The following is a 26711-nucleotide window of genomic DNA, read 5'->3' as shown; positions in this document are numbered from 1 at the left end:
GTCTCACAAAAGAAGCCACTGTGGTCACATTAGTGTACAATGCTCTCTGCACCTTTCACAGCTATGTATCTAAGACCATAAGATCATAAGAAGAGCCCTGCTGGATCACACCAGAGGTCCATCTAGTCCAGCATCCTGTCTCACACAGTGGACAACCAGTTCCTCTGGCGGTCCAACAAAAAGGCATAGAGGTCAAGACCTTCCCCTGATGTTGCCTTCTGGCACTGGGATTCAGAAGTTTACTGCCTGTGAATGTGGAGGTTCCCTTTAGTGGCTAGTAGCCACTGACAGAATTAGTAGCCAATCATGGCTAGTAGCCATTTCCTAAGAACTACAGCAAGAGAGAATATCTTTGTGACACAGTTTTAAAACCTGTAGCTTATACTTACTTCGAGTTCTAATATCCTAAATTCCAAGAGCTCGTTTTGATCTTTCGCATCCTGAACGTCATGCTTTAACCGAGCCTCTTCTGCCTCCATTTGTTTTATCTAGAAAAGCAAAGACAAGAAATGACTCTTTTTCATTGCTTTGTACAATTTCCAGCAGCTTCTGTTGTTTTATGAGCAGGAGTTGAAGAGCTGGCATAGCGGCTGCAAGGAAGATGGGAAATCTTCAGTAGAAATCTTGCTTCAACCATGAACTTAGTCACAAGGGGCCCTATAGCGCACACGCTCGGCCTCAATCCCTTGTTGGGGCACTAGTACAATAATAACACCAACCTACCTGAGAAGTATGGAACACTGAGATGATGAATGTGAAGTGGTCTGAACACTATAAAGGCTTAATGTTATTATTAAAAGCTAATTTTCTTTCTTTCTGTGCAACAGCTCTGTGTGCATGCTCTTTTTAAATTATGGAGAATGTGGAAATTCCTTTTCGTATTCTGTGATTATATGCACTTATTTGATTATCCTTTTGCTTGCTATAGACCAGGAGTCCCCAATCTTTTTGAGCCTGTGGGCATCTCTGGGATTCCAACCCAGGGTGGTGAGCAGCACAGCCACAAAACGGCTGCCACAGGACATGGAGCCAATCACAAAATTTCTGGGAGTATGGTCATGCAGAACCCCAATAGTCTCTAATAGTACCTCTTCAGCATTTCAAGCAGAAGCTGTTTAACAGGATGTCTTTTAAAATGTTTTAAAATATCTTCCTGCATGTTTTAAAATATCTTCTTGCATGCACACAGCTTACCTTCAGTCACACCGTAAAAATTCTCGTGTTGTGGTGGCAGCTACTTCTGAAGCAATTTTGTGAAAACATACACAGCCAATCACATCTTCAATAGCTGGTTAGAAGCCCTGCTGGGCAAAAGCCCCTTCTGGTTCTGCCCACTTTCTAAAAATTTTTGTGGGTGCCGTAAAAGATGTTGGTAGGTGCCGTGATGCCCACAGACGCCGTGTTGGGGACCCCGGTACAGACATTATAAAAATGAGATACCTTGTCAATAAGCTCCTGGTTTCTTCGGTACAAAGCTTGCTTTTCTTCAATCCACTTCATGTCCTTGAAAAACAAAATACTGTTGTTACGGAGAGAGCTAGCAAGAAGGTCTATAATTTAAAAATGCCTATTGTAGATTGAATGCCATAAAAGGGATAGAGTTCCCAGGGTAGAACTGGATGTAGGGTTCCCTTTTCCTGACTGTGCTGTAGCAATGTCAAGTACTAGTAAAAAGACAACATACTTTTAAAAATGATAGGAGGCTTGTCTCTTCAGCAGTGGAAACAATTGCAATGAAATGCTGTTTTTGAGATGAGGCATATGTGGATATGTTTAGAGTCTCCTCTTAAGTTGGTGACATGCCCACCAAACATAGAGGGAAAAAGAACAGCAGATAGGACTGAAATCAGAGGGTAACACCAAAAGTGAGGGACATAATCAAGGACAGGGACAGCCCAGCGACGTGTACACCCATGTTAAGAAATATGAGCTAATACACCTGCCAAACCTGAAGAATAGTGAATGGTTTGGGAGACTGGAACCTCAGAGGAAAGAGATTAAATATTGAGCTGGCCTCTCAATATACAGCCCAAGCTAAGAGACCTTTAGAAGTAAATCATGAAGAAGCAAGTTTGTTCAAGCATAGCACATCAAATTAAAGCAGGAAACAACATATATTAATGATACGGTTGGACGGTGTGCAAATTTGTCTCGAGGGCATCAAGACTGATTTTGGTGATGATTTATTCAGATTCTTCAAAGGGAGCAGTCCGTTTAACGTAGAAGCCCCTAGTTCAAGAAATAACCCCTGGGGTTGCTGTCATTCAGTTAGTATCACAAAGCTGGGACATAACAGCTCCAAATCATTGTCTTTAGTTCTCATCGTGTTTCCCTTGTTCCACATCCTTACCCTTAGATTAGCTTTACACCAATATTTATACCTTAGCCACACCTGCAGTGGAAACATACTGGGCTTACTGGCTTTTATATCCAGACATGGGTCTCCCTGAATCAGGTTAGGGCTGTAGTGGTGGTAGGTGGGTGAACTCTTTCAACCAACACCACTTTCTCCAATGTAAATCGTCCTCTGGAATTGCTATTGTCGTATCAAAGAAATCTGGAGCAAATTGCAGCTCTGGTGATAGAGGGAGGTTTTAATAGAAAAACAACATGGAGGGAGGGCTAGCCTTCCCCCCCCCCAGTGATGTGGTCCAGATCTGAGTGCTCCCCAACGTGCTTTTAATTTCTAAATATCTTATAAGGAAATTTGATCATAGAGCTCTGCATATCTTGTATACTATGGCTCTTCTAATGGTGTTTTAAACTTTTTTGGATAAATGTATTGCAGTGGGGACTGCATGGCTGTGATGCACTTGTACATTACCTGTCCTTGCTCGGCAAGTGCTTTTTCTAGATCCTCTATTTGAGCTTGGGATCGGTCGATTTCTGCTTGAAGCTGCTCACGAGTCTGTAGGATGGGATTGAAGAAACATCAAACTTTCTCTGATAGCTATAACAAATACAGCGCAGGGTTATTCATCTGAAAGGCCCGAAAGGACATTGTAAGCATCTAAAGAGTCACAAGTTTGGAAAACTGGAGTTGCTATTCACATGGGCCTAGTTCACATCCTTCATTTCTCCACCCCTGCCAATGACAACCAGAGCTGTGTGGAGTACTGGGGGAAGGGGGATAATAACATGATTAAATTTTAGGGAGTGGAGGGAGACATTTTACGAGAGAACACCATTTTTGGCAGCAGCCCTATGTCAATCATAGTTCTTTATTGGATATCGAGCTTCACTTTTACTAACAGAGCCTCTTTTAACCTGAGATCTTGAGCCGTACAATAAGATTAAAATTAGTTACACAGTGTTGTTAAACCATACTAGAAAACGTATAAAACATAAAACTGGATATCTAGTGGGGTTTTTCCCCACATTAAACAATTGTCAATTTCTTCTAACTTTGAAACCAATTTTCTGGTAGTGATTTTTAATTGCCTGCATATATTATAATGTACTGTGAAGATTACTTTCCCATATCACTGAGTGAAAAATTGGTTCTCCCAAAGCAGGAATTATGGAATAGCATAGGAGAGAAACTTATTCTACCTATTTTATGATAACAAGAGCCAATATATACTGCAGAGATCTTATAAGGTGACCTCAAGGAATGCTGACAAGGTAGCAGAATTTCAAACATTCAAGCTATTCTATTAGGAAAAAAACAAGCCTTTTTTAAAACTGGAGAAGACATTACACAGATACAAGCCTTTATTGTCATGTAATATAAGCCATGTAGACCTTAACTTCTCGTTCTGCATCCAACGTTCCTCCAACCTGTTCTTGCAACAGAGCGTATGCCCTCTGTAAGGCTTGATATTCCATGGTCAACTGCCGAAATCTCAATTCTGTTTCTTCTTTTGCCATGCCCTAAAATACAACAAGAAACAAATAAAACATTACAGTGAACTATATATTATGATCGAGGAAAATCAATGGCATTCATAAGCAACATTTAACAGTAGTAGAATTAACATTTTGGCAGATTTACGCAGAACAATTCTGCATTGTAATGGGGTTAATGATATGATTTTATAAAACGTCTATTCTAGCACACCCAATGCAAAATAATAATAATAATAATAATCATGCAGCACAATTTGAAACATCTTTGATTCATGAATGAAAAAATAATACTTTCCACTTATAATGAAATGTTTCCCAGACTGATTCAAGATGGACCCTAACTGTCCTGAATTACCTCTTCCAAGTCATCATCAGGAGTGCAGGGGGTTTGATCTGTTCGGTCAGTTTGATATGAGATAGAAGAGCCATCAGATTCAAGGGAAGCTTCTTCATCATACCCGAAAAATGTCTCCACCACTGGCTTCTGACCAAATGACAATATGTAAGTGCAAGCAACTGAATTATGCAAATACCCTCCCCCAACCTTTCTAGACAGATCTCATCATACCATCAAACTCTCACAGGAGGATTTGTAAGTGTACATTACTTTAAAATCTCAACACCCGCCCTCCAGGATAACTACTAATGCATAGGAAACTCTGCCAGATAAAGGATGCATCATAGTAAACATTAATCATCCATTAGAAAGAAACTATGGTGAACTCTGTTCCCTGATCATGCACACATTTCAGATCTGGATCTGATGAAGTGGGCACAGGCCCACAAACCATTCTGCCACAAGAAATCTGTTTTAACTGCAACCGATTAATACAGCTACCTCCCTTCCCACAATTTCATATGCAGCCTTACTTAATGTAAACATAATGACAAATGAGAGCCGACGTTATCTTTCTATCATTGCCAAAAAAAAAAAAAAAACTTTCTGCATGTGTATTGCTCCCTCTAGCGATCAATTCGATACCACACTCAATTTTATCAAGAGAAAAAAGCTGCTGCTTAAATCAACAGGGAAATAAACTAGATTAAATCTTCTGCTCTATCAAACTGACTAAAACGTGTGCGGAACTTTAAAAAACACCAAAGAAACAGGAACTTCGAAATGAGGAAAAAGAGAATGCGGGAAAGGCCATTCTTAAGTACATATTAAACAATTCAACTTATTCTCTTACCTTGGGAAATTTTGCAAATTTTTTCTTTTGTTTCCTGTACCTTAATAGCTTATCGCGCTCCTGCAAAAAGAAGTCATACATATTTGCTCGAGCTCTACAAAGTATGTAAAAAGGCAAAATAGAACAAAATACAGAAGTTTGTTGAACTAGTAGTGTCAAAAAACACATTTTCAGGCAGAGTGAAATTGGAATTGCATTCAGCATTCTGGTTGTACAGATCGTTTGTGATGCCAATGATCAAAGATTGTCAGTGCTAAAAAGATTATTTTGAAATTTTGAGTTATCTTTACTCTGCAGCTTCTACTGTTCAGGATGGTGGAGAATGGGAATTCTAATAAAACTGCTCCCTGAATATTAAAAAAGCAAAAAACAATAAAACACTTCCCCATGGTGTGGATGCTAAGTAGAATCCCTGTGCTATTGATACATGGAATAATTACACATTACAATTGTGCTATATGATTCCAGGGAAATGTGTCAAGAAACATCCAATACATTTGCTACTTACTATTACGCTCTTCACATAGCCGGCAGTTTCTAGGGTCTGTTTGAAAACAATGAAAACAACATATTAGACGCAAGTGAGTTTTGTTTTGCTTTCTCCTGAAGTGTATCTTCTTCAATAGGTAGCACAACTTTTTAAAATTGTTGTGTTCTTCCAGTGGTTTGGATCCAACCTCCCCTGTCCTCGCATAAGCATAAGGCACAACACTTGAACTAGAAAAGGTCCATGGATTTCTCCATACAGTTACAGACTCCCCTCATGTCATGCCAAATGTAGGTATTTCTCATGCCTAATCTATGGATTTATTTGGAAATGTGATATGCTGGCTCTCCACAGACCTGCTTGAGGCAGCTAATGCTTAAAACTCTAAAACAAAACCACTAAACCACAGCCATCCTAAAAAAAAAGCCATTGAAAACAAGAAGCTGCAACATAAAAACAATATAACTAGGCTTGGCAGGTTGCCTGCTATGGGAGGAAAAAAGAAGGAGCAGAAAAATAGCATTCCCCATTTGTGAATATAGAAGACAGCAGTTAATCAAGTGTTCCCCATTGCTAAATGAAACACACAGGTCCCTAGAGTTGGGAAACTTTTGGAGATTTGGGGGCGGGGGAGCCTGGGGATGGCAGAATTTGTGGAGGGGAGGGACTTCAGCAGGGTATTAACGTCATAGACCCCACCCTCCGAAGCAGCCATTTTCTCAAAGGGAGGTGATCTCTACAGTCTGGGGACTGGTCGTAATTTAGGGTTGCCAACTGCCAGGTAGTAGCAGGAGATCTCCTGCTAATTCAACTGATCTCCAGCCGATAGAGATCAGATCACCTGGAGAAAAATGGCCACTTTGGCAATTGAACTCTATGGCACTGAAGTCCCTTCCCTCCCCAAATCCCACCCTCTTCAGGCTCCGTCCCCAAAATCTCCTGCTGGTTGCGAAGAGGGACTTGGCAACCCTATTGTAATTCCAGGAGATTTCTAGGCTCTATCTGGAGGTTGGCAACCCTGCTTGTAAAGCAGACAGCAAAAGGAAGACATAGCGGTCCTTATATTTTAAAAAGTTTGATATTAATTTAAGGCACTAGGAAAAGAGTCAGTGGAAGCAAACTTGGTTAATATTGCCTAAAGGTTGGATGGCAAGCAAGCCCCATAAGCAAAGTCCCATTTGGCCTGTATTTTCCTCCATTTGAAGCACTCCTATTATTATTCATCTGATAACTCTATCCCTCCTCCCACTCCCCTGTTACCAACCTCCAGGTACTGGCTGGAGATCTCCTGCTATTACACCTGGAGAAAATGGCCACTTTGGCCATTGGACTCTATGGCATTGAAGTCCCTCCTCTCCCCAAACCCTGCCCTTCTCAGGCTCCACCCCAAAAATCTCCCACGGGTGGCAAAGAGGGACCTGGCAACCCTACCTGTAGCCTTCTGCTATTATTTCCCCCCTCTTCTCTAGCCTTGTCTCTAACATCTCATTGAGGGCTGTTTGCCTGCACTTACAAACCCAGTTCAGTCAACATTTGTCCTCACAGAAATGGAGCTGGCCCTCAGGCCTTGAAAATTGCCTTACCCCTTGCGGATGAGCTGGGAGAGACTTTCCTTACCTTTGAAAGTTCATCTATGATGTTTTGCTGTTCAATAATTTGTAACCTCAGAAAGTCAACTTCTCTCTCATCTTGACTGTGATCGAGGTCATTCAAAGAGCTTGGCCTCCGAATTGTCCTCACCCTTTGCCTCTGAGTAACAGAATGGATATAAAGAGACAACAAACATCATACAGTCTTGACAGATCAGAAACTGGCAACCCACTCAACATTTTTCATGAATAAACTCATTTTGCAAATCAGATTGTGATCCTTTACTTGACCAGCAGGATGTTGGAGGCTGAGGCACAGGGTGAATGGATTAGATGTGAGTGCCAGGATTCATATTATATTTGTCAGCAAGTTCATGTATGAATACAAATATGTTTCCCAGTCCATACCATATAGCGTGCATCGGAGTTAGGGTTCCTGGCCAGGGAAAAGCATGGTGATTTGGCATTGGTGCCTGTAGATGGGGGAGTTTGGGGAGGGATTTCTCCTAGAATCTATGATATACCATACAGCAGGGGTGTCAAACTCATTTGTTACGAGGGCTGGTTGTGTCATAAATGTCATTTGGTCAGGCCGGGCCATGTGTACTATATAATTTAATGCCTGGAACTAGAGATTCAAACTTTATAGAAGTCACAGGCAATGCCAATTAATTATATTTTTTGTACTTTATTTTTTTTACTTAAAATAGGAACATGCTTAAAACAGTATTTTATTTTATTAAACTGTTTGATCATTGACACCTCGGGACTGAGGAAGATGGCTGCCTTGGCTGGTGAGCCCACAGCGGACTCACTAACCCAGATCAGGACTGGAGGAGCGGTGGCTGTCTCGGCTGACTTGCGAGCCAGATAATAGACCTCAAGGGGCCTGATCTGGCCCTCGGGCCTTATGTTTGACACCCATGCCGTAGAGTTTGCCCTCTGAAGTTGCCATTTGCTCCAAGGGAACTCCTTAGTCTGGAGATCGGTTCCAATTCTGGGAGAACTTGTGGCTTTAGGATTACGTTGAGCAGTCACTCAGAAGCAAGTCATAATACATCATCAGCACCCTTTTGAAAAAGAGATAATAGTATGCTTCAAACATCTTACTTTTTAGAAGCCCCTTGTAAATACTGAGTTGCCTTCTTGTCTTACATACATTAATCTGAAAACTCACCATTTCTAAATTCTCCTGTGTAACGAATTTTAATTTATTCTCCATACGACGCAAGGCATGAGACAACTCCTCATTCTTCCTACTTAGACGCCTGTTTTTGTCTAGCAGTGGTTTGTACTGACTTTCTGCTTCTCTTAGACGTTTCAGCTGAAAAAAAGAAGAAAACATTATTTGCACAGAAGTAGCCGTTCTGGTTGCTTTCTAAAATCCCATGCATTCAGGGGGCTATTGTTGGCCTTGGTGAATAGAATCTATGCATATTAGGGTTGCCAACCTCCAGGTACAAGCTGGAGATCTCCTGCTATTACAACTCATCTTCAGCAGATAGAGATCAGTCCTGGAGAAATGGCTGCTTTGGCAATGGGACTCTATGGCATTGAAGTTCCTCCCCTCCCCCAAACCCGCCCTCCTCAGACTCTGCTCTAAAAACCTCCAGTTGGTGGTGAAGAGGGACCTGGCAACCCTAATGCACATATAAGGGGCTTTCAGCAGCCACTACTGTTACTCCCTTCCAGGTCCTACGAAGTCAACAAATGGGCTTGGAAAGGTACAACTTTGCTCAGGCTGGTATGGTTAGGGATTCCAACAAACCAATTTCCTCTTCTCCCTCTTCTTCCCTTCCATACCTTTTAACTGGCATTCAACTGTCCTGGTTTTCTCTGACTCCTCTCAGTCCTCACCAGGCTGGATGGGGGTGTGAGTGTGTGTGCTTTTAATTACCAAAACATTTTTTTCTGTGAACATGGGAACTTCTCCCCAGTATACATAAACCTCTACCTTACCAGAGCATGGTCCCATTTCACCTACTGCTAGGGTTGCCAGCTCCGAATTAGGAAATACCTGGAGATTTTGGGGGTGGCGCTTGGGGAAAGTGGGGTTTGGGGAGGGACCTCAATGGGATCCAATGCCATACAGTCCATCTTTCAAAGCATCCATTTTCTCCCGGAGAACTGACCTCTGCCACCTGGAGATCAGCTGTGGTAGAAGGAGATCTCCACAAGCACCTGGAGGTTGGCAACACTACCTACTGCTCTTTTGCTTAGTGCTCAGTCATGACATTTGCTGTTAGAGAGAACAAGATGGGAGCCCTGCAAGGAACCACACCTGGGGAAAACAATTTGGAAATCCTCCCACCCTCAAAAACTCCACCTCCAGGATTCTACAAGCACTCGGGGACTTGAGCAGGCTGATTTACACACACACCCTTCACCTCAACTGCTGTCATCATTCCACGCTCCTGGAGCTACCTTAGTCCTTTTCAGCAACTCATCAAGCCAAAGCTTAATTCATCAGTGCACATCAGCAATTTCATGTCTTGTGTTTCACCCAGTAGGAATTCTCAAAATGCTTTAACAAATATTAGAACTTGTTTGTATTAATCCTGAGATTGTTAATTTCAATATATTAATTTAATATATTAATTTTAATATATGTACTTGTATTCAGCGGCTGATTCTTGCTGTCAGGAAAACACTTCCGCTGGCAAGGGAGGCGTCCCATTTACTGACCTGAAGTGGGGAATAACCTACCCCCAGACCCAATTTCCCCCTCTGAGGAACTGAGGAGTGGTAAAAAAAGGGCCTCCACACAGTGACGCTCTAGGAATTTCTCCTAATCTCAGTAGTAAAGACCACAGAAACTAGGGGAGGCGGCATAGATCATCACATGAAAGTGACATCGTAGCCTTAGTCATCCTTCCCAGGCACCACCCCCAAAATCTCCAGGCATTTGCAAAGGCAGAGTTGGGAACCCTTAGCAAGGGGGAGGAACAAGTCCTATAAATTCCCCCCTCCTACTGCAGAAACACATGCTATACCGAACACCGTTCTTGGGGTGTCCTCTGAAACTCAGAGACTGCGTGTTTTGTGGGGGGCATGAGATGCTAGAGATGGAGGCAGGAAAGTCCTGCTTTGTGAGGTCTACTTATTTGATTCCAGGGTCCATCTTTTATTTCAAAGTGTAAGGACAATGGGAAGTGGTTCAAAGTGTAAGGACAATGGGAGTACTTCCACAATTTGTGTTATGGATGAGAAGCTGAATTACTTCCTCAGAGGAACACAACCTGGCCGTAGGCAAAACATGGGGTCACTTGTTGCTCTTAAGGAACAACCATGTTGAATGATGAATGACAACTAACACCATTCACTTCGAGACACCCTTGCATTTGTAAATGAATGAAATCTATATTGCAGAGAATATTGAGTTGTAGCCTTGGAATATTATGAAAGAAAGAGGAAAGAAGCCAAGTGGCTTTGCCTCCAGTGCTAGCAACAGCCTCATCTCATATGCGAACCTCATATGCAATCTCAGCCCCATTTCTCTAATGTCCCTATAAATTCAGTATATATGGATTTTTCCAGCATGCCATCAAGGTTTATTGCACCACCTCTGTAAAATATATGCTTTGCCCCAGTAAATGCCATTAACTATCCTTTAAATAGGATTTTATATGGCTGTGGTAGCACTTTGGACAACTAAAGGAGGGAAATACTGCAATAGTAGAACTCTAATAGAATTACCTCAGGCAAGCCTAGCCCACAGCAATCTCATTTGAGGTCATGATCCAGTCAAAGGGAAGCGCCTTTTGGTTCTATTGATTTCAATGGGAGACAGTCAAGCTGAAGACTCACACTGAAATCAATGAGATATACTAGTGGCTGGAATCCATGGCTAGAGCAGAAAAAGGTGTTGTCCTGCAGACCCTGAGGCAAGCCAACAAACTCTGAAAGGGAACATCACAACAACACTGTTTCTTGGTGTGTGTTTTTTTAAAGTTCTTCCTTTAAAATAATAATAATAATAAGTTATTGGTGAAACGCCCTGAGCCTGATCTGGCTGGGAATGAAGGCAGAAATGCTCTAAACTATTTGGTTGGTGGGTGGGTGTTTCTTTGTCATCAGTTAAAAGTATTATGAGCATTCCAGGGTTTAATGTATACGTTATTGTCAAACTTCAACTGATTGCCAGGTGGTGGCTGGAGATCTCATAGAATCATAGGATCATAGAGTTGGAAGGGACCAACAGGATCATCTAGTCCAACCCCCTGCACAATGCAGGAATGTGCTTACACCCCACACACCCAGTGACCCCTACTCCATGCCCAGAAGAAGGCCAAGATGCCCTCCCTCTCATGATCTGCCTAAGGTCATAGAATCAGCATTGCTGATTCTCCCACTGTTACATCTGATCTCCAGGTGACAGAGATCAGTTCCCTGGGAGAAAATGGCTGCTTTGGCAAATGGCATCAAAGTCCCTCCCCTTTCCAAACCCCGACCCTTCAGATTACTCCCCCCAAATCTCCAGGTATTTCCCAACCCAGAGAGGGCAACTCTACTGATTAAAGATATAGGCCTTTAATCTGGCATATAATTGTGATGCCACATTACACCAAAATTTATATGCCACCTTTCTGCCCTCACAAGGGCAGTTATGATATTTATCACCCAAAGTTGTGTTAATATACTGGTTAGAATGCTTTTTTTTCCTGTTGCTATGAATACACTGGATTTATGTTCCTTTTTCCCAAACAAACCTTAGTTTTGTTTTATAGTCCCATTGTTTTAAACATAACTTATTGAAGCCCTGTCAAGTGCTCAAAGCAGGTGATTCTCGATATAGCACAAAAGAGAAAATCACATGAGCTAAATAAGAACCCCTTCTAATATAAAAGGAACAAAGAAAAGGGATGGATCATGGTGGGACCGGAGGCAGGCCCAATATATACTCTGGCTGGCCAAGTCCCTCTTCACCACTGGCAGGAGGTTTTGGGGTGGAGCCTGTGGAGGGCGGGGTTTGGGGAGGGGACGGACTTCAATGCCATAGAGTCCAATAGCCAAAGTGGCCATTTTCTCCAGGTGAACTGATCCCTATCGGCTGGAGATCAGTTGTAATAGCAGGAGATCTTCAGCTAGTACCTGGAAGTTAGCAACCCTATTTATCAGCAAATACAGAAAGTCATCTTAGAGCAGTTCTGAGTACTTCCATGGACTTAGGAGGGAGTAATTCTGCTTAAGATTGAACTATAAGTGTATGAACAAAATTCCTCTGCAACGACAGACTCTAGCGAGAGGTCATTTTATGAAAGGAAGAAAATTACGTGCTTTCTTACAAGCTCATTCCGTTCCTCCGACAATAATGCATTCCGATCTTCCAGCTTCCTGATGATTGCACTTAGCTCAGCTATTTTCAGTTGGAAGCGCCGGGCATCCCTTTCATCCAACTGCTGTTCCTAAAACAAAGAACAACTGCAAATAACTGTGCACCGAGGAAACATATTTTAGAGCTCTTTACAGACCCCATCTCCCCCCCCTCCTTTTTTGGGAATCCATCCATTTCTAAGTACGAAAAGGATGTAATCTATGCCTTAATACTGAAGGATGAGGCCAACAGAAATTTAAGAGAGGAGAGACGCAAGAGAGTAGGCAAATGCAAAAAAAAAAGAAAAAAGGATGCATATGTAAATACAAAGTCACAGATGTATTTTTGAAATGTGAAAGAAAACATTGGACATTTCTGCAATGTTTCCTAGGCATGCCACTGTTGAACCTAAATGTTTTAGACCAGTGAGCCGCATGTTACTTTCTCATGGTAATGTGGTATTTATAAATACAGAAGTACGAAATATAGTCCGTACGTGCAATTCTACCATTGCATGCGCTTCTTTCCCATGGATCTAATTTAACATCTAAACGGTTCATCTGGGCAACCGTAGGATTGTGTTTTAACCAATTCGCAAGTGAAAATGTTTAACTCAAATAGAAAATGAATGCAGATATAAGAGAAGGAATCTTCATGTTTCGACTGAAAGATCCATTTCATTACTTTAACATCTCCTTTACGTTTATCTTGGTCCCCCCCCTCCATTATTTTAATCTCTTTGGAAAAACAACAAAACAAATGAATAATCTTTGGCCCTAATGAGACTCAATTGTGCTGGGCTTCTTCATTCAACAGGTGCAGGAGAGGCTTTGGAAGAAAGGATAGGAAAGATTTTTGAGTTTTTGGAAAATCTACATTTTAAATCAAGCAGCACTACTACAAAAGAAATCTTGATGAGGATCAACAATGAAAAGCAGTTTAACAAATGTCGTAGGAACAGAAAATCTCTGCCTTTAGCAAATTAATACAGAAGCTGGAAGAGTGGCATAGTCACATAGAAAGCCAGTCTCAATGGTGGATTTAGATTTAATGGCCTAAGAAACTGCACAGTATGGAGGAAACAGCAAACTATCTGTTAGGTTCATCTCTCAATCACTTTCTGGAGCATTGGCTAAAAGCAAAAGCATTGATCATTACTCTATGGGCATTCGTAATGATTCCAAAGCACAGACTATGCTGACACGACCATGACATTCCTTCTCTCCACCAATAAAATCTCTTTCACACTTGCTCATGACAAATGAAAAAAAAAATCCACATCCACCCATTAATCAGTTAGACATGCATGTGCAAGGGGAATCCGCAGAAGACAATCTAATTTTGTTTAATTTGGTTAAATATTTCAAATCCTTGAAAAGATTTGGTGTAAAAATTGCAATAAATAAACATAGATAAACACAAATTAGAATTCCCATGGGAAAAAAGTATTTAAGAGGTTAAAAATTGTCCATTGGTTGGGAGTCCTTTGGCAGACTATGCTGCTATGCTGTCTGTCTGTCTAAATATTCCCCCCCAGCATGGCCCATCCAAAGGAATGTAAACTTTGTATTTTTTACTGTAATTTTTACTAAATAAATCTGTCATATTCTGCTTATATTCTGCAATATTCTGTAATATGTTGTAATATTTTGTTAAATTTTTCATACAATATAACTTTTATATATTCTAAAGTTAGCAATAAAAAAAATCTAACTAATTCGATTACATTGCCTCATTACTTTAGGCAACTAATTTGAACAAAGAAACATACCTTTTAGTAAGGTATAATTCCTATATATTTAGTCACAATAATTAAGCTTCTTCAAGAACATTTCAAGCTAAGGCAAGTATTTGAGATAAGCTAGGTTTTCAAAAAACGGGGTGAGGGCTGGCATTTTAACTTGCTAGCATAAAGTAATGGAACCAAGAAACATAGGCAAAACCCAACTAGCCAAAGGAGAGATGAAATCCCACTGGTTTTCTCTGTACAATGAGAGAGAGAAAACCCTCTTGCCAAAGTGCGCACTTATACTCATCAAGATTTTTGGCATATTTGTTTTAGGCAAAAACCACTGGAAAGTGCTTACAGGACTTCCTGATTGTTCTGAAGTGTCTCCTGCACCACTTGCATGAGGAAATTCCCGCTTGGGGCTGCTCAGATGCCGGTCAGCCTCTCTGAGCTGGGACAGTTGTTCATCTAAAGCCTCCTTTTGGAGCTGAAGTCTCTGAGCATGCCCGGCTTGAACCCCTAACTCTCTTTCCAGCACGTAGACTGCTCTGTCTTTAAATTTGATCTCCTCCATCTACAAGGAGAACAAAATACAATCACACACACGCAGGCACGTTGCAGTTCTGCCGTTGCCATAGAAACTGGCAGCATCCCTGCTAGCTGAGCATCTTAGACGGTACCCCAAGGTAAAATGCATCATTTTCCGTTCTGCAGATTTCACACCCTTGCAGCACTGAAAAGCAGCCCCAGCTATGGAAAATTAAAACACCAAAAAGATTATTTTGACAATTAGAAGTTGAATTTTTGTATCTTAACATCCCTCACATTAACCCACTTTAAGTATCGGTTAGCAAAAGAAAGAACATTTTTAACTAAAGTGCTGGTTTGATCGTGTTTTATATTTTTCGACCAAATGAAAGCCCCCTGAATCAGGAGAATTCCATGGCTTCTGAAAGAGGTACAAAATTTCAGCATTAATGTGTTGTTAACACTGAAAGAACGGCTTGTGCAGATCTGGTTCAGAAGTCTTGATTCAGTAGCTCAGGGCAGTAAAAGGCTTTTGTTCGTTTAGTGAAGCAGGTTCAGCTGATGATCAAAAATTAGTAATGGAGAAAAACAATGAAGTTACTTTCTAAATAAATCACATAACATTTTTAGGATCTCGAGATCATTACTTCAATTCCACAGAAACATTAGGTCCTTATTTCCTGTTTTTGCGAATACACAAATGTTAATGCTTTGGCCAATGCATTATTTGAAAAGAAACCCTGCGGAGTTCAATTAGTTTCATCCTCAGTAAGTGTGCGCAGGATTGTACTAGTACTACTTAGCATGAATACAGTATTTTCAGGTGCTCATAGTAGTTCATATCCATTCTATTGCTGTAATCCTAACCAAAACACTATAAGGTATGGCGGTATTATTATGTCCATACTGCTGACGGGGCCCCGACTAGCCTGATCACATCAGATCTTGGAAGCTAAACAGGATCAGTCCTGGTTAGTCATTGGACGGGAGACCACTGAGGAAGTCCAGGGTCGCTATGCAGAGGCTGGCAATGGCCAACCACCTTTGAATGTCTCTTGCCTTGAAAACCCTACGGGTCAGAATAAGTCGGCTGGGACGTGACACCACTTTCCACTACCATTTCAGATGGGAGCTAAGGTGGTTTGCCTAAAGCCTACCAGTGAATTCACAGCAAAGATGAGATTCAAACCCGAGTTCCCTGATTTATATTTCAGGCCAAAATCACGTGTCCATTGTAAACCAAGAGAAGTTTGGAATGTGGTTGTAAATCTGTTGTCCTGCATGGTCACAGAAACCTGATACAAGCAAACATTGACCATTTATTAAAACACTGATTAAAACAAACTACCTTTCCTTGTGGTTCAAGGCGACATACAGTAATAGTTAAAAACATTTGCAGTTAAACACTAAAAATAAAAAAGCTAACCCCTAATCTCTCTCTCATCTTAAAAGAGGCCTGCCATTCAAACCCCAGGGCTTGCAGCACCTCCCGTAGATCTCCAAGGAGAGGGGCCCTTCACCTCTTCAGGAAGCCCATTCCACATGATGGGAAAGACCCGGCTCTGGTTGATACCAGACAGGCCACCCTAACTGGTGGGGTAGCCAACAGATGGCTGCCTGATGATTGCAGTTTAGGGTTGCCAGGTCCCTCTTCACCACCGGCAGGAGGTTTTGTGGGCAGAGCCTGAGGAGGGTGGGGTTTGGGGAGGGGAGGGACTTTAATGCCATAGAGTCCAATGGCCAAAGCGGCCATTTTCTCCAGGTGAACTGATCTCTATTGGCTGAAGATCAGTTGCAATAGCAGGACATCTCCAGCTAGTACCTGGAGGATGGCAAGCCTACTGTAGTTGGTGCACAGGGACATATAGAAGGAGACAGTCCCTCAAATATGTGGGTCACTGGTTGTGAAGGGCTTTAAAGGTCATAACCAGCACCTTGAACGAACTTGGAAACAGACTGGCAGCCTATGTAGCTGTTTGAAAATGGGCAACATATCTAAGATACTCAGCTAGCAGGGATGCTAGTCCCAGGCATGTAAACGGCCCTTCTCTTTTTCACATGTGCTCGAGTAAATTTTAAATTACTTTTCAGTTTATGACATGAACAATGGGAGAGAGGTGGAAAAGCATTCTAAGTGGCACATTTAATATGGGCCCTTGGCCATGAAAACAGAGCCAAAGAAAACACTTTGTAAACCCCAAATACAACCATTTTAGGACATTTGAAATTTGAACATTCCATCCAATTAGGGTTGCCAGCTCCAGGTGGGAAATACCTGGAGATTTTGAGGGTGGAGCCTGAGGAGGCCGGGGTTTAGTAAGGGGAGGGGCTTCAATGGGATATAATGCCATAGTGTTCACCTTCCAAAGTGGCCATTTTCTCAAGGTGAACTGATCTCTGTCGCCTGGAGATCAGTTGTAATAGCGGGAGATCTCCAGCCACCACCTGGAAGTTGGAACCCTACATCCAATAATTGTAGTATCAGAGGAATCTCCTGAAAATTGAATATTAATTATCAACAGCTCTTTCTTCCTGACGAGGTACAAGGGCTCAGAATGTTAAATTATTATAGTCTTGGCAATATATGGTATTTGACGAGGAAAAAAATGAATTTTTGGCATTATATGTGCTCTGTGGCTGAAATTACAATTTGGGCACCACTACTACTTTTATGCTACTTTTAAAATCACACAGATATTAATGCATTGTCCAATAATAAAGTTAAAGACAATAATAAAACACAATAAAACCAAGAATCCTGTGCAAACATCAACAGTCATAAAAACGTTTTTCATTATTGGTCTCAATGTTCTGCCATGTTTTGGCAAACAGAGAGTGTTGAAACCATATGAACCTATTACCAGACATAGTTAATACATCTCTCTGGGGAGTCAACTCCATCGCCGTGGTGCCCAAACAGAAAAGTCCTGTACTTGTGGAGTAACTGGTTGAAATCCATTCTAAAAGCTGAATGTTCACTAAAAATCAGTAGCAAATTTGAAGCTTTCACTTTTTCAGCTCTTCAGAATGTTGGATACATCTACATTATGACATGAAATCTGAAAATATCCCCTTATATTTCAGTATTCCCCCTCGAATTAATTCTTTTTTTAATGTCCCAAAGCGGGTACTGTCTTTAAAATCTACAGTATGCATGTGGTGAAAATAAGGCTATCTCGCTTAAAGCAATGCTTTCTTTTGATTTACATTGACTTCTTGTGTATTATGAGAACAAATTGTTTCATGAGTGGGTACGAGGAAGGACACTGTTATAGGGAACACCTGCAGGTAACTGAAATGTGGGGCAGCAGCCACTCTGGAAAAAATTGATCAGCTTTAAGTGGTTTGTTTGTTCTGCTCTTCAGGCTCATCTAGAATCCTTTTTACAAAGTTAGCAATAGGAAATTTTACATGGTGTAAAAGAAACTAAAAGAAAAGAAGAAAGGGGGGGGGGAATCACCCAGCTAAAAACTTCTGAAACTTTGTTGTTTAAACCGAATATAGCAAGAACTGGATAATATGGAAACAAGGAGTTGAGTTTGCTATATTGCAAGTAGAAAAGAGAAGACAGAGATTTCTGCTGGCATGATTTCTTCATATGGCAATAGAAGAAGCAAGAGAGGTATCGATGGCAATGCAGATGAGAAAAATACAAACATGTAGATTTAAAGCATAAAATCAGTGGGATGCTGATACAGATTACTAAGATTGTTTCAAGGTGTAGGGTGTTTACCAAAGATAAATCAACAGGTACTATCTGTAATTTATTCCTCTCAGAAGATTAAGAGAGTAATCCTAAGGATACTACTCAGATCCTACTCAGATTTACTCTGTGGTGGTTACTCCCAGGGAAGTGTTCTTAAGATAGCACTGTCAGTAGCATTAAAGGATAAAGTTGGAAGGGAGAAATCAAATGTGTGAGAAATCAAATACAATAGTCAAGGCAGAAGAGCCTATAGATTGAGTTGATCCAACAGATGCTGGGAAAATCCTTGCAGAGTCCAGATAAGATTAGGAACAAAGCAATTATAAGAGAATATTTTGAGTTGCCTACTGTAAAAGAAATCATTATAATAATGTTAAAAAAATGATGCTAAATATTTGGTGCCAGTACTGGATTTTGGCAAATTCATCTGGATGACAAAAACCAGTATCTGGCTGTGTATATCTCTTCAGCTCCAGAGGTATTACAAAGGGGATCCAACAGACCGGGTGTGTGTGTGTGTGTTCTTGACGGTGTCATATGCTATATAGATAACATCCTGGTTTGGAGAAAGACCAAATAACATATTGAGAAGCTGGAGAATTAATTTGTTGACTCCAAAGGGGACGAGTATCTTCTTTTGGCCGATTACTATTCAAAACATACTGAATCGTGTTTACTTGAGGACATCATAAGCAAATCAGTAAAAGCACATTGCAACTTTGCAAGGCATGATATACCAGAAGAGATATGAGTGAGAATGCCCCTCAGTTTTGTTCCAGAGACAACAGAATAATTTATTAAAGAATGGGACTTTGTTCAGACTACATTAAGTCCATTACTTCCTCGGTCCAACAACATGGCAGAAAGTTCAATTCAAACAGTTATGAGGCTTCTGAAGAAATGTGACTTGGGTCTTTCATGCATGGCTGTTTCACTCACCGTCACCCCTCTGACAACTTCGGGTCTTTGTGTTGATTATGAGTGCCATTTCTGACTGTCAGAGGTCGCCTCACTCTCCCCCTGAGTTTCCCCGCGTTCTGCCCGTGTTTTCAAATTCGAGAAAAAACAGGTCCCTGAAAACACGGGCAAAATGCAGGGGGAGAGCGAGACGACCTCTGATGGTCAGAAATGACATGCATAATCAACACAAAGACCCAAAGTCGTCGGAGGGGTGACGGTGAGTGAAACAGCCATGCATAAAAGACCTTGGACTTCAAATTACACTTCCTTTGCCCACAAGATGATAGAATTGCACCTAGTACAGGATCATCTGTGGAACTTTAAAGGCAGAGACATTTAAAAACTAGATTGGTTTCTCAGCACCGTTGTTATGACCTATACTGGAAAAGGAGACAAAAGAAATAGAAATATTATTTTGACAGAGACATAAATCCGTGAAGGTCCCATTATGAAATCTTAAACAGAGTTACATGAGCTTAGAAGGGTGTAACTGTTTAAAACTGCATTTCCACTTTACAGTCTTATGAACTTGGGAGTAAGCGTCATTCAATAGACATCATGGGATTTACTTCCAAGCACATATACATAGGATTGGGCTGCATTTATTAAAATGGCGCATGGAAACTTCCAAAAGTGACTGATCAACATACTGTATTCTGTTCATGCTGACGATGGAGCTTTCAAAAGGAAGAACAGAAATGATCTACAGTGTGCTAAAATTCTTGAGCCAATGATGGATAAGACAGTTGAGAATGCAGATGTAGTGACATCAGAGACAGACAAACTCGAATCTTAGAAAAGAACAAATGAAAATGTTGCAGCACAAAGTGCTAATAAGACATTGAGGTTTTGGACTTTGAGATGCCTTTGACTGCATCAAAAGGGAAAGTGACAGTCCCATAATTTGGAGTGGGCAAAAGTTAAAACTTTTTATAATGTTTCTCCATTATGTAAAATTCATCAACACGGAACCAAGTGGAGCACTGTTACTTTGATTGAAGATATACCAGCAAAACATTTCCCTCAACAGTTCAAAATATGCAGCAGCAGTTGAAATATGTCTGGATCCTTTGTGTTCATACACATGCGTTTACATTAGAGATGAAAGATGGAATTTATCTGCCCCACACCCCGAAGATTTAATTTCTAGAGATTCAGCAGAGGAAGCTGAGTAACTCATTCTAATGATGTTATAATAAAGCAGCTCTAGAAAAAACAATAGGCCCCAAACAGGAATAGTGATGAACCAAGTACCCAAACATCAAGACTGTCCTTGATAAACAGGGACACTTGCAAATGGATACAGTATTCATGCATAGGGTTGCCAGATCCCTCTTCATCACCGAACAATGGCAGTACCTCTTTCTCTAAAGTATGTCCCTAGTAAACATTTATGCTAACTGCTCCTGTGTAAACTATTCTTGGCATATACTGCAAACGTACAAGGAAAAGTTTAGGATTAGGTTTATTTACATCATTTCTACCCTGACCTTTTGCCCAGTCAGGGTCACCAAGGTGGTTTAAGTAATCCTGCAGATTTCTGAGGATGTTAAAGCCCTTGTGTATCTATGTCCGCTTGCTAATGCAGAGGCACGTGCAGCAGTAATGGAGCACCCACACAGAGGATTTCCTGGCACTTTCCCCTGCCCAAGTCACCAGTGGCTGCCATTTCCCTGTCTGCACCACTGCTATAGTGATATGTCAATTAACAATTTAAAACAAAACCTAAAGCCCTCCAGTGGTATAGGGAGGAATAGCAGTCATGGGGACTGGGGCCTTTTATGCACAGGTTGTTTCCATCAAGCCCCCAGTACGTTGGGGTTTTGTTTTCATTAGGCATGTATTTTCCAACCTTTACAAGTCGCCTTGCTCTCCCCTCGCATTTCCCCCATGTTTTGTGGATGCTGTTTTGCCCCGAGTTTAATGTCTGCCTTGATCCCAATCTCTGTACTTTGTTATTTCCTGTTTCCAGTAGTCAGAGAAAAGCAGGTGGCCCCTATTCCTGGATTCCATTTTTGTCATCCCAACCTCTTGATTCCAGGGATAGTTCTGAAGCAACTCTCTTTTAATTAATTAATTCGTTAGTTAGTTAGTTAGTTAATTAATTAATTATAGACTGACAACTCTGTCTGAGCATTTCAATGGTTGGTAACTCCATCCTATGCATTGCTCTAGAGGTCATAGTTCATAAAGGCTCTGCAGACCTTTGGAGCCTCAATGCTACCATGCAGTGGTCTAAAACGCATCCCTGACACCTCCTTATAGTGATGCACTATAGGGAAAGTTCAGTGGGGATTAGACTCACCATTTGCCATGTGCAGCAGGCAAACTCCCACTCTTATTCCCCCATCCTTGGTAATGGGAGTGGGGATGGTGTCAATGGTGATATTCTAGGAATTTACCCCAGTCACTATGATAAAGGACACAGAGACCAGGTGGAATTCTAAAGCATGACTCAGAAATCATGGCATGTCCATTGATTCTCCACCCAGATGTGACATCACATCCACCTTGCCAGTCTCTGTAAAAAGGCCATAGACACAGGCGAAATTCCAAGAACGTCACCCACAAGTGATGTCACATTCTCTTGAAACTCACCATCCCCACACACCCCCAGATCTCCCAGGATTTGCTGACATGGGGCTGTTAACCCTAGTAGGGAGATTTGTCAGAGATTTCACCTCTACTTTCAACAATATGAAAAGATTCAGACGAACAGTATTAATTTTCTGGAAAGAACCATTTAAGAACAACTGCTTCCTTGGGGCCTGAAAAAGAGAGGGTACTTTACAGAAAACACAGACTGAGGAAACTTTATATAATTCTGTATTTGAAATTGGTTTGAAATGTACAGAGGCAGTTTGGTACCTTAAGGGACAATTTCATCAACTCTGCAATTTTACACTAATATTGATCTTATAATTATTCGGATGAGCTTCTGAGGAACCAGAGGGTTCCCAGAAGACCATTTGAAAACCACAGTGTTAGCCTGTTGTGTGTGTGTGTTTGTGGGGGGGGAGTAAACACATTAATACAGTGTCACATTTCAACCAATACTATCCCTTCCCTGGTCACAAAATTGGCATAGCTTTTCTACCTCCACTTCCCCATTGATGCATGACATACTTTATAGAGGATCAGTAAGCAATACCATTGTAGAGGGGGAATAATCCCCCATAGGTATGAATTTTTCTGTCTGCAAACCCTGAAGCGATAACGTTGTTTCCCCCACCCCAAAGGAGTTGTAGTTTTCTGTTAACAAGGCCCAGAGAAAATTTCAAACATGGAACTAGGTTTCAAAAGCAGACAACCCACGAAAACATGCAAGCAAGCATTGGAGGGCTGGGTAATCTCCTCTGATACATGTGATGCAATTTATCGATATGCTGAATTTAGTCATAGTGGCAGAATGCTTGTATCCAGAGAGACCGTTACTATTAAACACACACACACAAAACATACAAGGACATTCATGTATTTTTAGTGTTGTGTCAAAAATGTGGCTAATCTACTGTAGGATGTCATATAACAAAGAACTGCCTGGAATGCATTTTCGATTAATCAAGCTGGGTAACACAGAGAGAGAGTGAGACTTATACAGAGGAAAAATCTGGAAAGCTAAATCCCTGTACATCAAAACACAAAGAAATGCTATTCACAGGCATCATTTAGGGAAGAGCAACGCAAGAAAGCTCCCTGTGACCTTTTGCTTATATTTTATAGAAAGAGAAACAACTGTGAATCTTTTGCACTAATAAAAAAACAAATCTTTTCTCGTGAGTTTTTCTAGTTGCTGGATGAACAACACATGGCTTGAAACATAATTAATCATTAACCTATTTTATAAGATAGCAGTAAAATCAATACACCGCACACACACACAGGCACATGGACACACACTTACTTTGACAGCCTTTTTGCTCCATACCATCCACACAAAGGAGAGGTTAGAGTAGAAAGGGGGCTGCAACTCGCTGGGAGTGCTGTGTCAGTATCCAGATGTGCATCCCAAAAAGACTAGTTCGCACATTTATTTCAGTCCTGAAGAAAGCCAAGCTAACAATGTCTCACATTTGCATAGCGCCTGTCTTAGAATTTCACCCAGCTACTTTTGATAACAGAAGGCCGACTTGTGAAACAGAGTCCATGAATATGCATGAGAAGAGCAGCCAATCGTCTTTAAGAAAACGGCTTGGTTAACAGCAAGGATGTTCCCCACTTTCTGTTTAGCAGGTTGTCTCCACTATGAATGCATTTTAATTAATAAACAGCTTGTGAGCAACGTTGCTGCCAATTATGCAAGCTTGGAGCCATGAAATATGGGGATTTCTCTCCTTTCTATCCCTCTTTCTCCAACTGTCTGCTGTACAAATGCAATTTCTAATGTTGCTTTTATCAAACCAGTGGCCCGACCCACAGTTGCTATTTCTCAGATGGAATAAAAACCATTGTATAATTTTTAATGCAGAATAAGCTGCTCAGAGCTCCAGGGCCATCGTAAGGATTGCTAAGAAAATATTGTAGTAGAAGGTATGGAAAAGGGGGGTGGGGAAATGTATGCCACATTTTAAACTTACATCTGGGTCCAAAAAGGGGGAAAAAAGATAACATTCCTAGACAGAGGTTTTAATTGCAAAGGAGAAAATCCATGCCTGTCATTGGCTGATACATAACCTCCAGAATTCCCTACAGGCAAACTGTCATAGTAAGCAATTAGAATATATACTGGGCGTCTGTTTTATGTAAGGCCCGCAGTGTGCATATGTGACCTGTCAATCACTTACAAGAGGAGAGGTAACTAAAGACCCCCAGATCAAAGGAAACAGAAAGCTTTCCCCAGTCAATATACCATTAAGGAGCAATCACATGGGCACAATGGCTGAAGAAACCCAAAGGCATGAATGGTTGTATGAAATAGCATGCCGATTGAATACAGTTTTCTTCTCTTTATTACTTTTCCTATCTAATTTTAAAATACATGTTGGGTCCAAAGACACTTGAATGGAACTAATTAACAGAACAGATCATTCTCCTGAGAGCCAGCGTGTTGTAGTGGTTCAGACTGGTGGTTTGGATTGGTGGACTCTGATCTGGAGAACAGACATTTCTCTGCTCTGTTCTGCAACAGCAGAAGAGTTTACTCTGTATTTCAGTGCACATGCTCCTTAAGTAGAAAGGAAGCCTATCCATCAAAGGCATAAATCCTTTTGTTTTTCAAATATGATATTCATACTCGCAACATTTCTCCAAAGAACAGATACTACCAAGATCAGAAGACCTCGAGGAATGCATTAACATAGAATTGACAACTGCAGAATCAGAAGTGTGATCAAAGATCTCATACGTGGGGGGTTGGGCATCAAAACCAGCTGTTCTGAATACTGTTGCAGAAGAGAGCAGAAGAGAGAAATGTCTGACAATGAACTGAAAAAAATACAGGATTTAGAGAGCCACAACTGTAATATTTTGCTGAATCATTCTTTTCTACCATTTCCAACCAGGTAACATATTTTAATAGTAGGATGTTAGTTGTATATAGAAGAAGAAAAAGAAGAGTTTTTTTTATATGCCATCTTTCTCTACCACTTAAGGCAGACTCAAACCGGTTTACAAGCACCTTCCCTTCCCCTCCCTACAACAGACACCCTGGGCAAAACCGCATGGTCGCTTTGGCCTCCTTTATTCCCTGTTTGTGCCAGGATTCAGCCAGGATCGAATGCATGCGTTTCACCGAACGTGTGCTCGATCCTGGCTAAATCCTGGCTGAAACAGGGAATAAAGGAGGCTAAAGTGACCCTGTGAGGTAGGTGGGGCTGAGAGAGTGTGACTAGCCCAAGGTCACCCAGCTGGCTTCATGTGCAGGAGTGGGGAAACCAACCTGGTTCACCAGATTAGAGTCCACTGCTTATGTGGAGGACTGGGGAACCAAACCTGGTTCTCCAGATCAAAGTTCACCGCTCCAAACCACCGCTCTTAACCACTACACCATGCTGGATCATTATTTCACCAACGCTTTTTCCTCCTTTTCAAAAAGTCCCAATGAGAATTGGATGCAAATAATTTTGCTTTTCCAATTTGCTTTCCTTCAGAAGTTTATTGTGGTGTGAATTTTCATAAGCGTTGCCTACCTGCATCAAGTGTATGATATGCAAGTAGGCACTTGCCTCTGAAAGCTATAATTAATGAATTAGATTTTATGGTGCCATAAGTCTTGTTGCTATTTTGTAACCACAGCTATGTTTGAAATTTGTACTAATGGTCTGTCCTCGGTTATAGGGCAATCCTAAACAGAATTATGCATTTCTTCAGATCACTGACTTCAGTGGACTATGAAAGGCATAACTCTGTCATTCTGACATCTCGCTAATTGTCTCATATGGATGATGAAAATGTGCCTTGTTAAATCTAATAGATCTCCAGTTTCTGTTATATTTCTGTCTATAAAGTATAAAGACGTATGGCTTCTGGGTCACGACTCATGTTCAGAAAATAGTCTGGCATTAAAGTATTTGCTGGGGATTAATTTGCCCCACCAGCAGACTACTATTAATATAAGGTCTAATTAAAAATGTTCAACATGAGAAATGGAAGAGATTATATTGACCGGATCAGATAAAAAGCCCGATATATCTGTTCAGTCTTTGACATTGCCCAAAATATACTAAAGCACACTTTCTCAGTGAGAAATTATTTCCTTTTCACAATGTGTTGGAAACTCAGTGGTTCTTTTCCTCAAAAGGATTTGGAGGCAATAAGCACACAAGTGGGGTAAAGGTTAAAGATTTTATTAACAGAAGACGATATCAATACTTACATCCCTTCTGATGTTGGGAACCCCCTGCAAAGAACAATGGACCAACCCCCTGCTACTGGCCAATGCACCACATAGTCTCAGTCTATATCAAGATTCAATTGCCTGGAGGACTAAACAGCCATACCAGTTATGTAGGTAGAAAGCCAGCAATGGAGTGGGGGCTAACCAATGTTTTGCAGAAATGGGCAGAAATTGAGGGTGTGTGCTTGTTGGAAACAGGAGCCTCAAGATATAAACCCCAGCCTCTCAGTGAACCAGTGCCTTGGGGAACCCTTGTACAGTTGCCTCTGAGCATGTGCAAAGAGCAGACCTTCCAACTATCTTAGCTCCCCCTGTGAGTGTGTGTCCTTTAGCATGCAAGAGTTGTCTAGCATGTGCATGAGATTTCAGGTTCATTCGCTTGAGGCTAGGGTAGCCAACCTGAAGAAGCTGAGGGAAAGAGAGCACTACGTCAATGAGACCAGCCACACTGGAAAATGTAGTAGTGTGATCCAAAAGGAAAAAATTATGTTATTAGGCAGAGTGTTAAAGGCCAGGACCTGAAA

The 26711-nt window shown here is 41.2% G+C and overlaps 1 protein-coding gene across 9 annotated transcripts in view; it reads right to left on the bottom strand.

The window, feature by feature from the left end:
- Nucleotides 1-26711, bottom strand: part of JAKMIP3 (Janus kinase and microtubule interacting protein 3) — a 62761-nt gene that overhangs the window by 15627 nt on the left and 20423 nt on the right. For 3 of the 9 annotated variants that reach the window (XM_056849404.1, XM_056849406.1, XM_056849410.1), the window contains exons 3-12: nucleotides 12401-12520; nucleotides 8293-8439; nucleotides 7144-7275; nucleotides 5548-5583; nucleotides 5040-5099; nucleotides 4205-4333; nucleotides 3745-3873; nucleotides 2825-2908; nucleotides 1441-1503; nucleotides 390-488 (exon numbers count right to left, since the gene is read on the bottom strand). In XM_056849404.1, the coding sequence (XP_056705382.1) occupies nucleotides 390-488; nucleotides 1441-1503; nucleotides 2825-2908; nucleotides 3745-3873; nucleotides 4205-4333; nucleotides 5040-5099; nucleotides 5548-5583; nucleotides 7144-7275; nucleotides 8293-8439; nucleotides 12401-12520 (999 nt within the window). Of the gene's footprint in view, nucleotides 1-389; nucleotides 489-1440; nucleotides 1504-2824; nucleotides 2909-3744; nucleotides 3874-4204; nucleotides 4334-5039; nucleotides 5100-5547; nucleotides 5584-7143; nucleotides 7276-8292; nucleotides 8440-12400; nucleotides 12521-14516; nucleotides 14733-26711 lie in introns of all 9 variants that reach the window. The other 6 variants (XM_056849411.1, XM_056849413.1, XM_056849405.1 and 3 more) reach the window with 3 other exon arrangements.

This window comes from Euleptes europaea, chromosome 5 (assembly GCF_029931775.1).
Source record: "Euleptes europaea isolate rEulEur1 chromosome 5, rEulEur1.hap1, whole genome shotgun sequence".
In the NCBI taxonomy this organism is placed as follows: Eukaryota; Metazoa; Chordata; class Lepidosauria; order Squamata; family Sphaerodactylidae; genus Euleptes; species Euleptes europaea.
The sequence above is the reverse complement of the archived record's forward strand: the minus strand, read 5'-3'. Positions and strand labels throughout refer to the sequence as shown.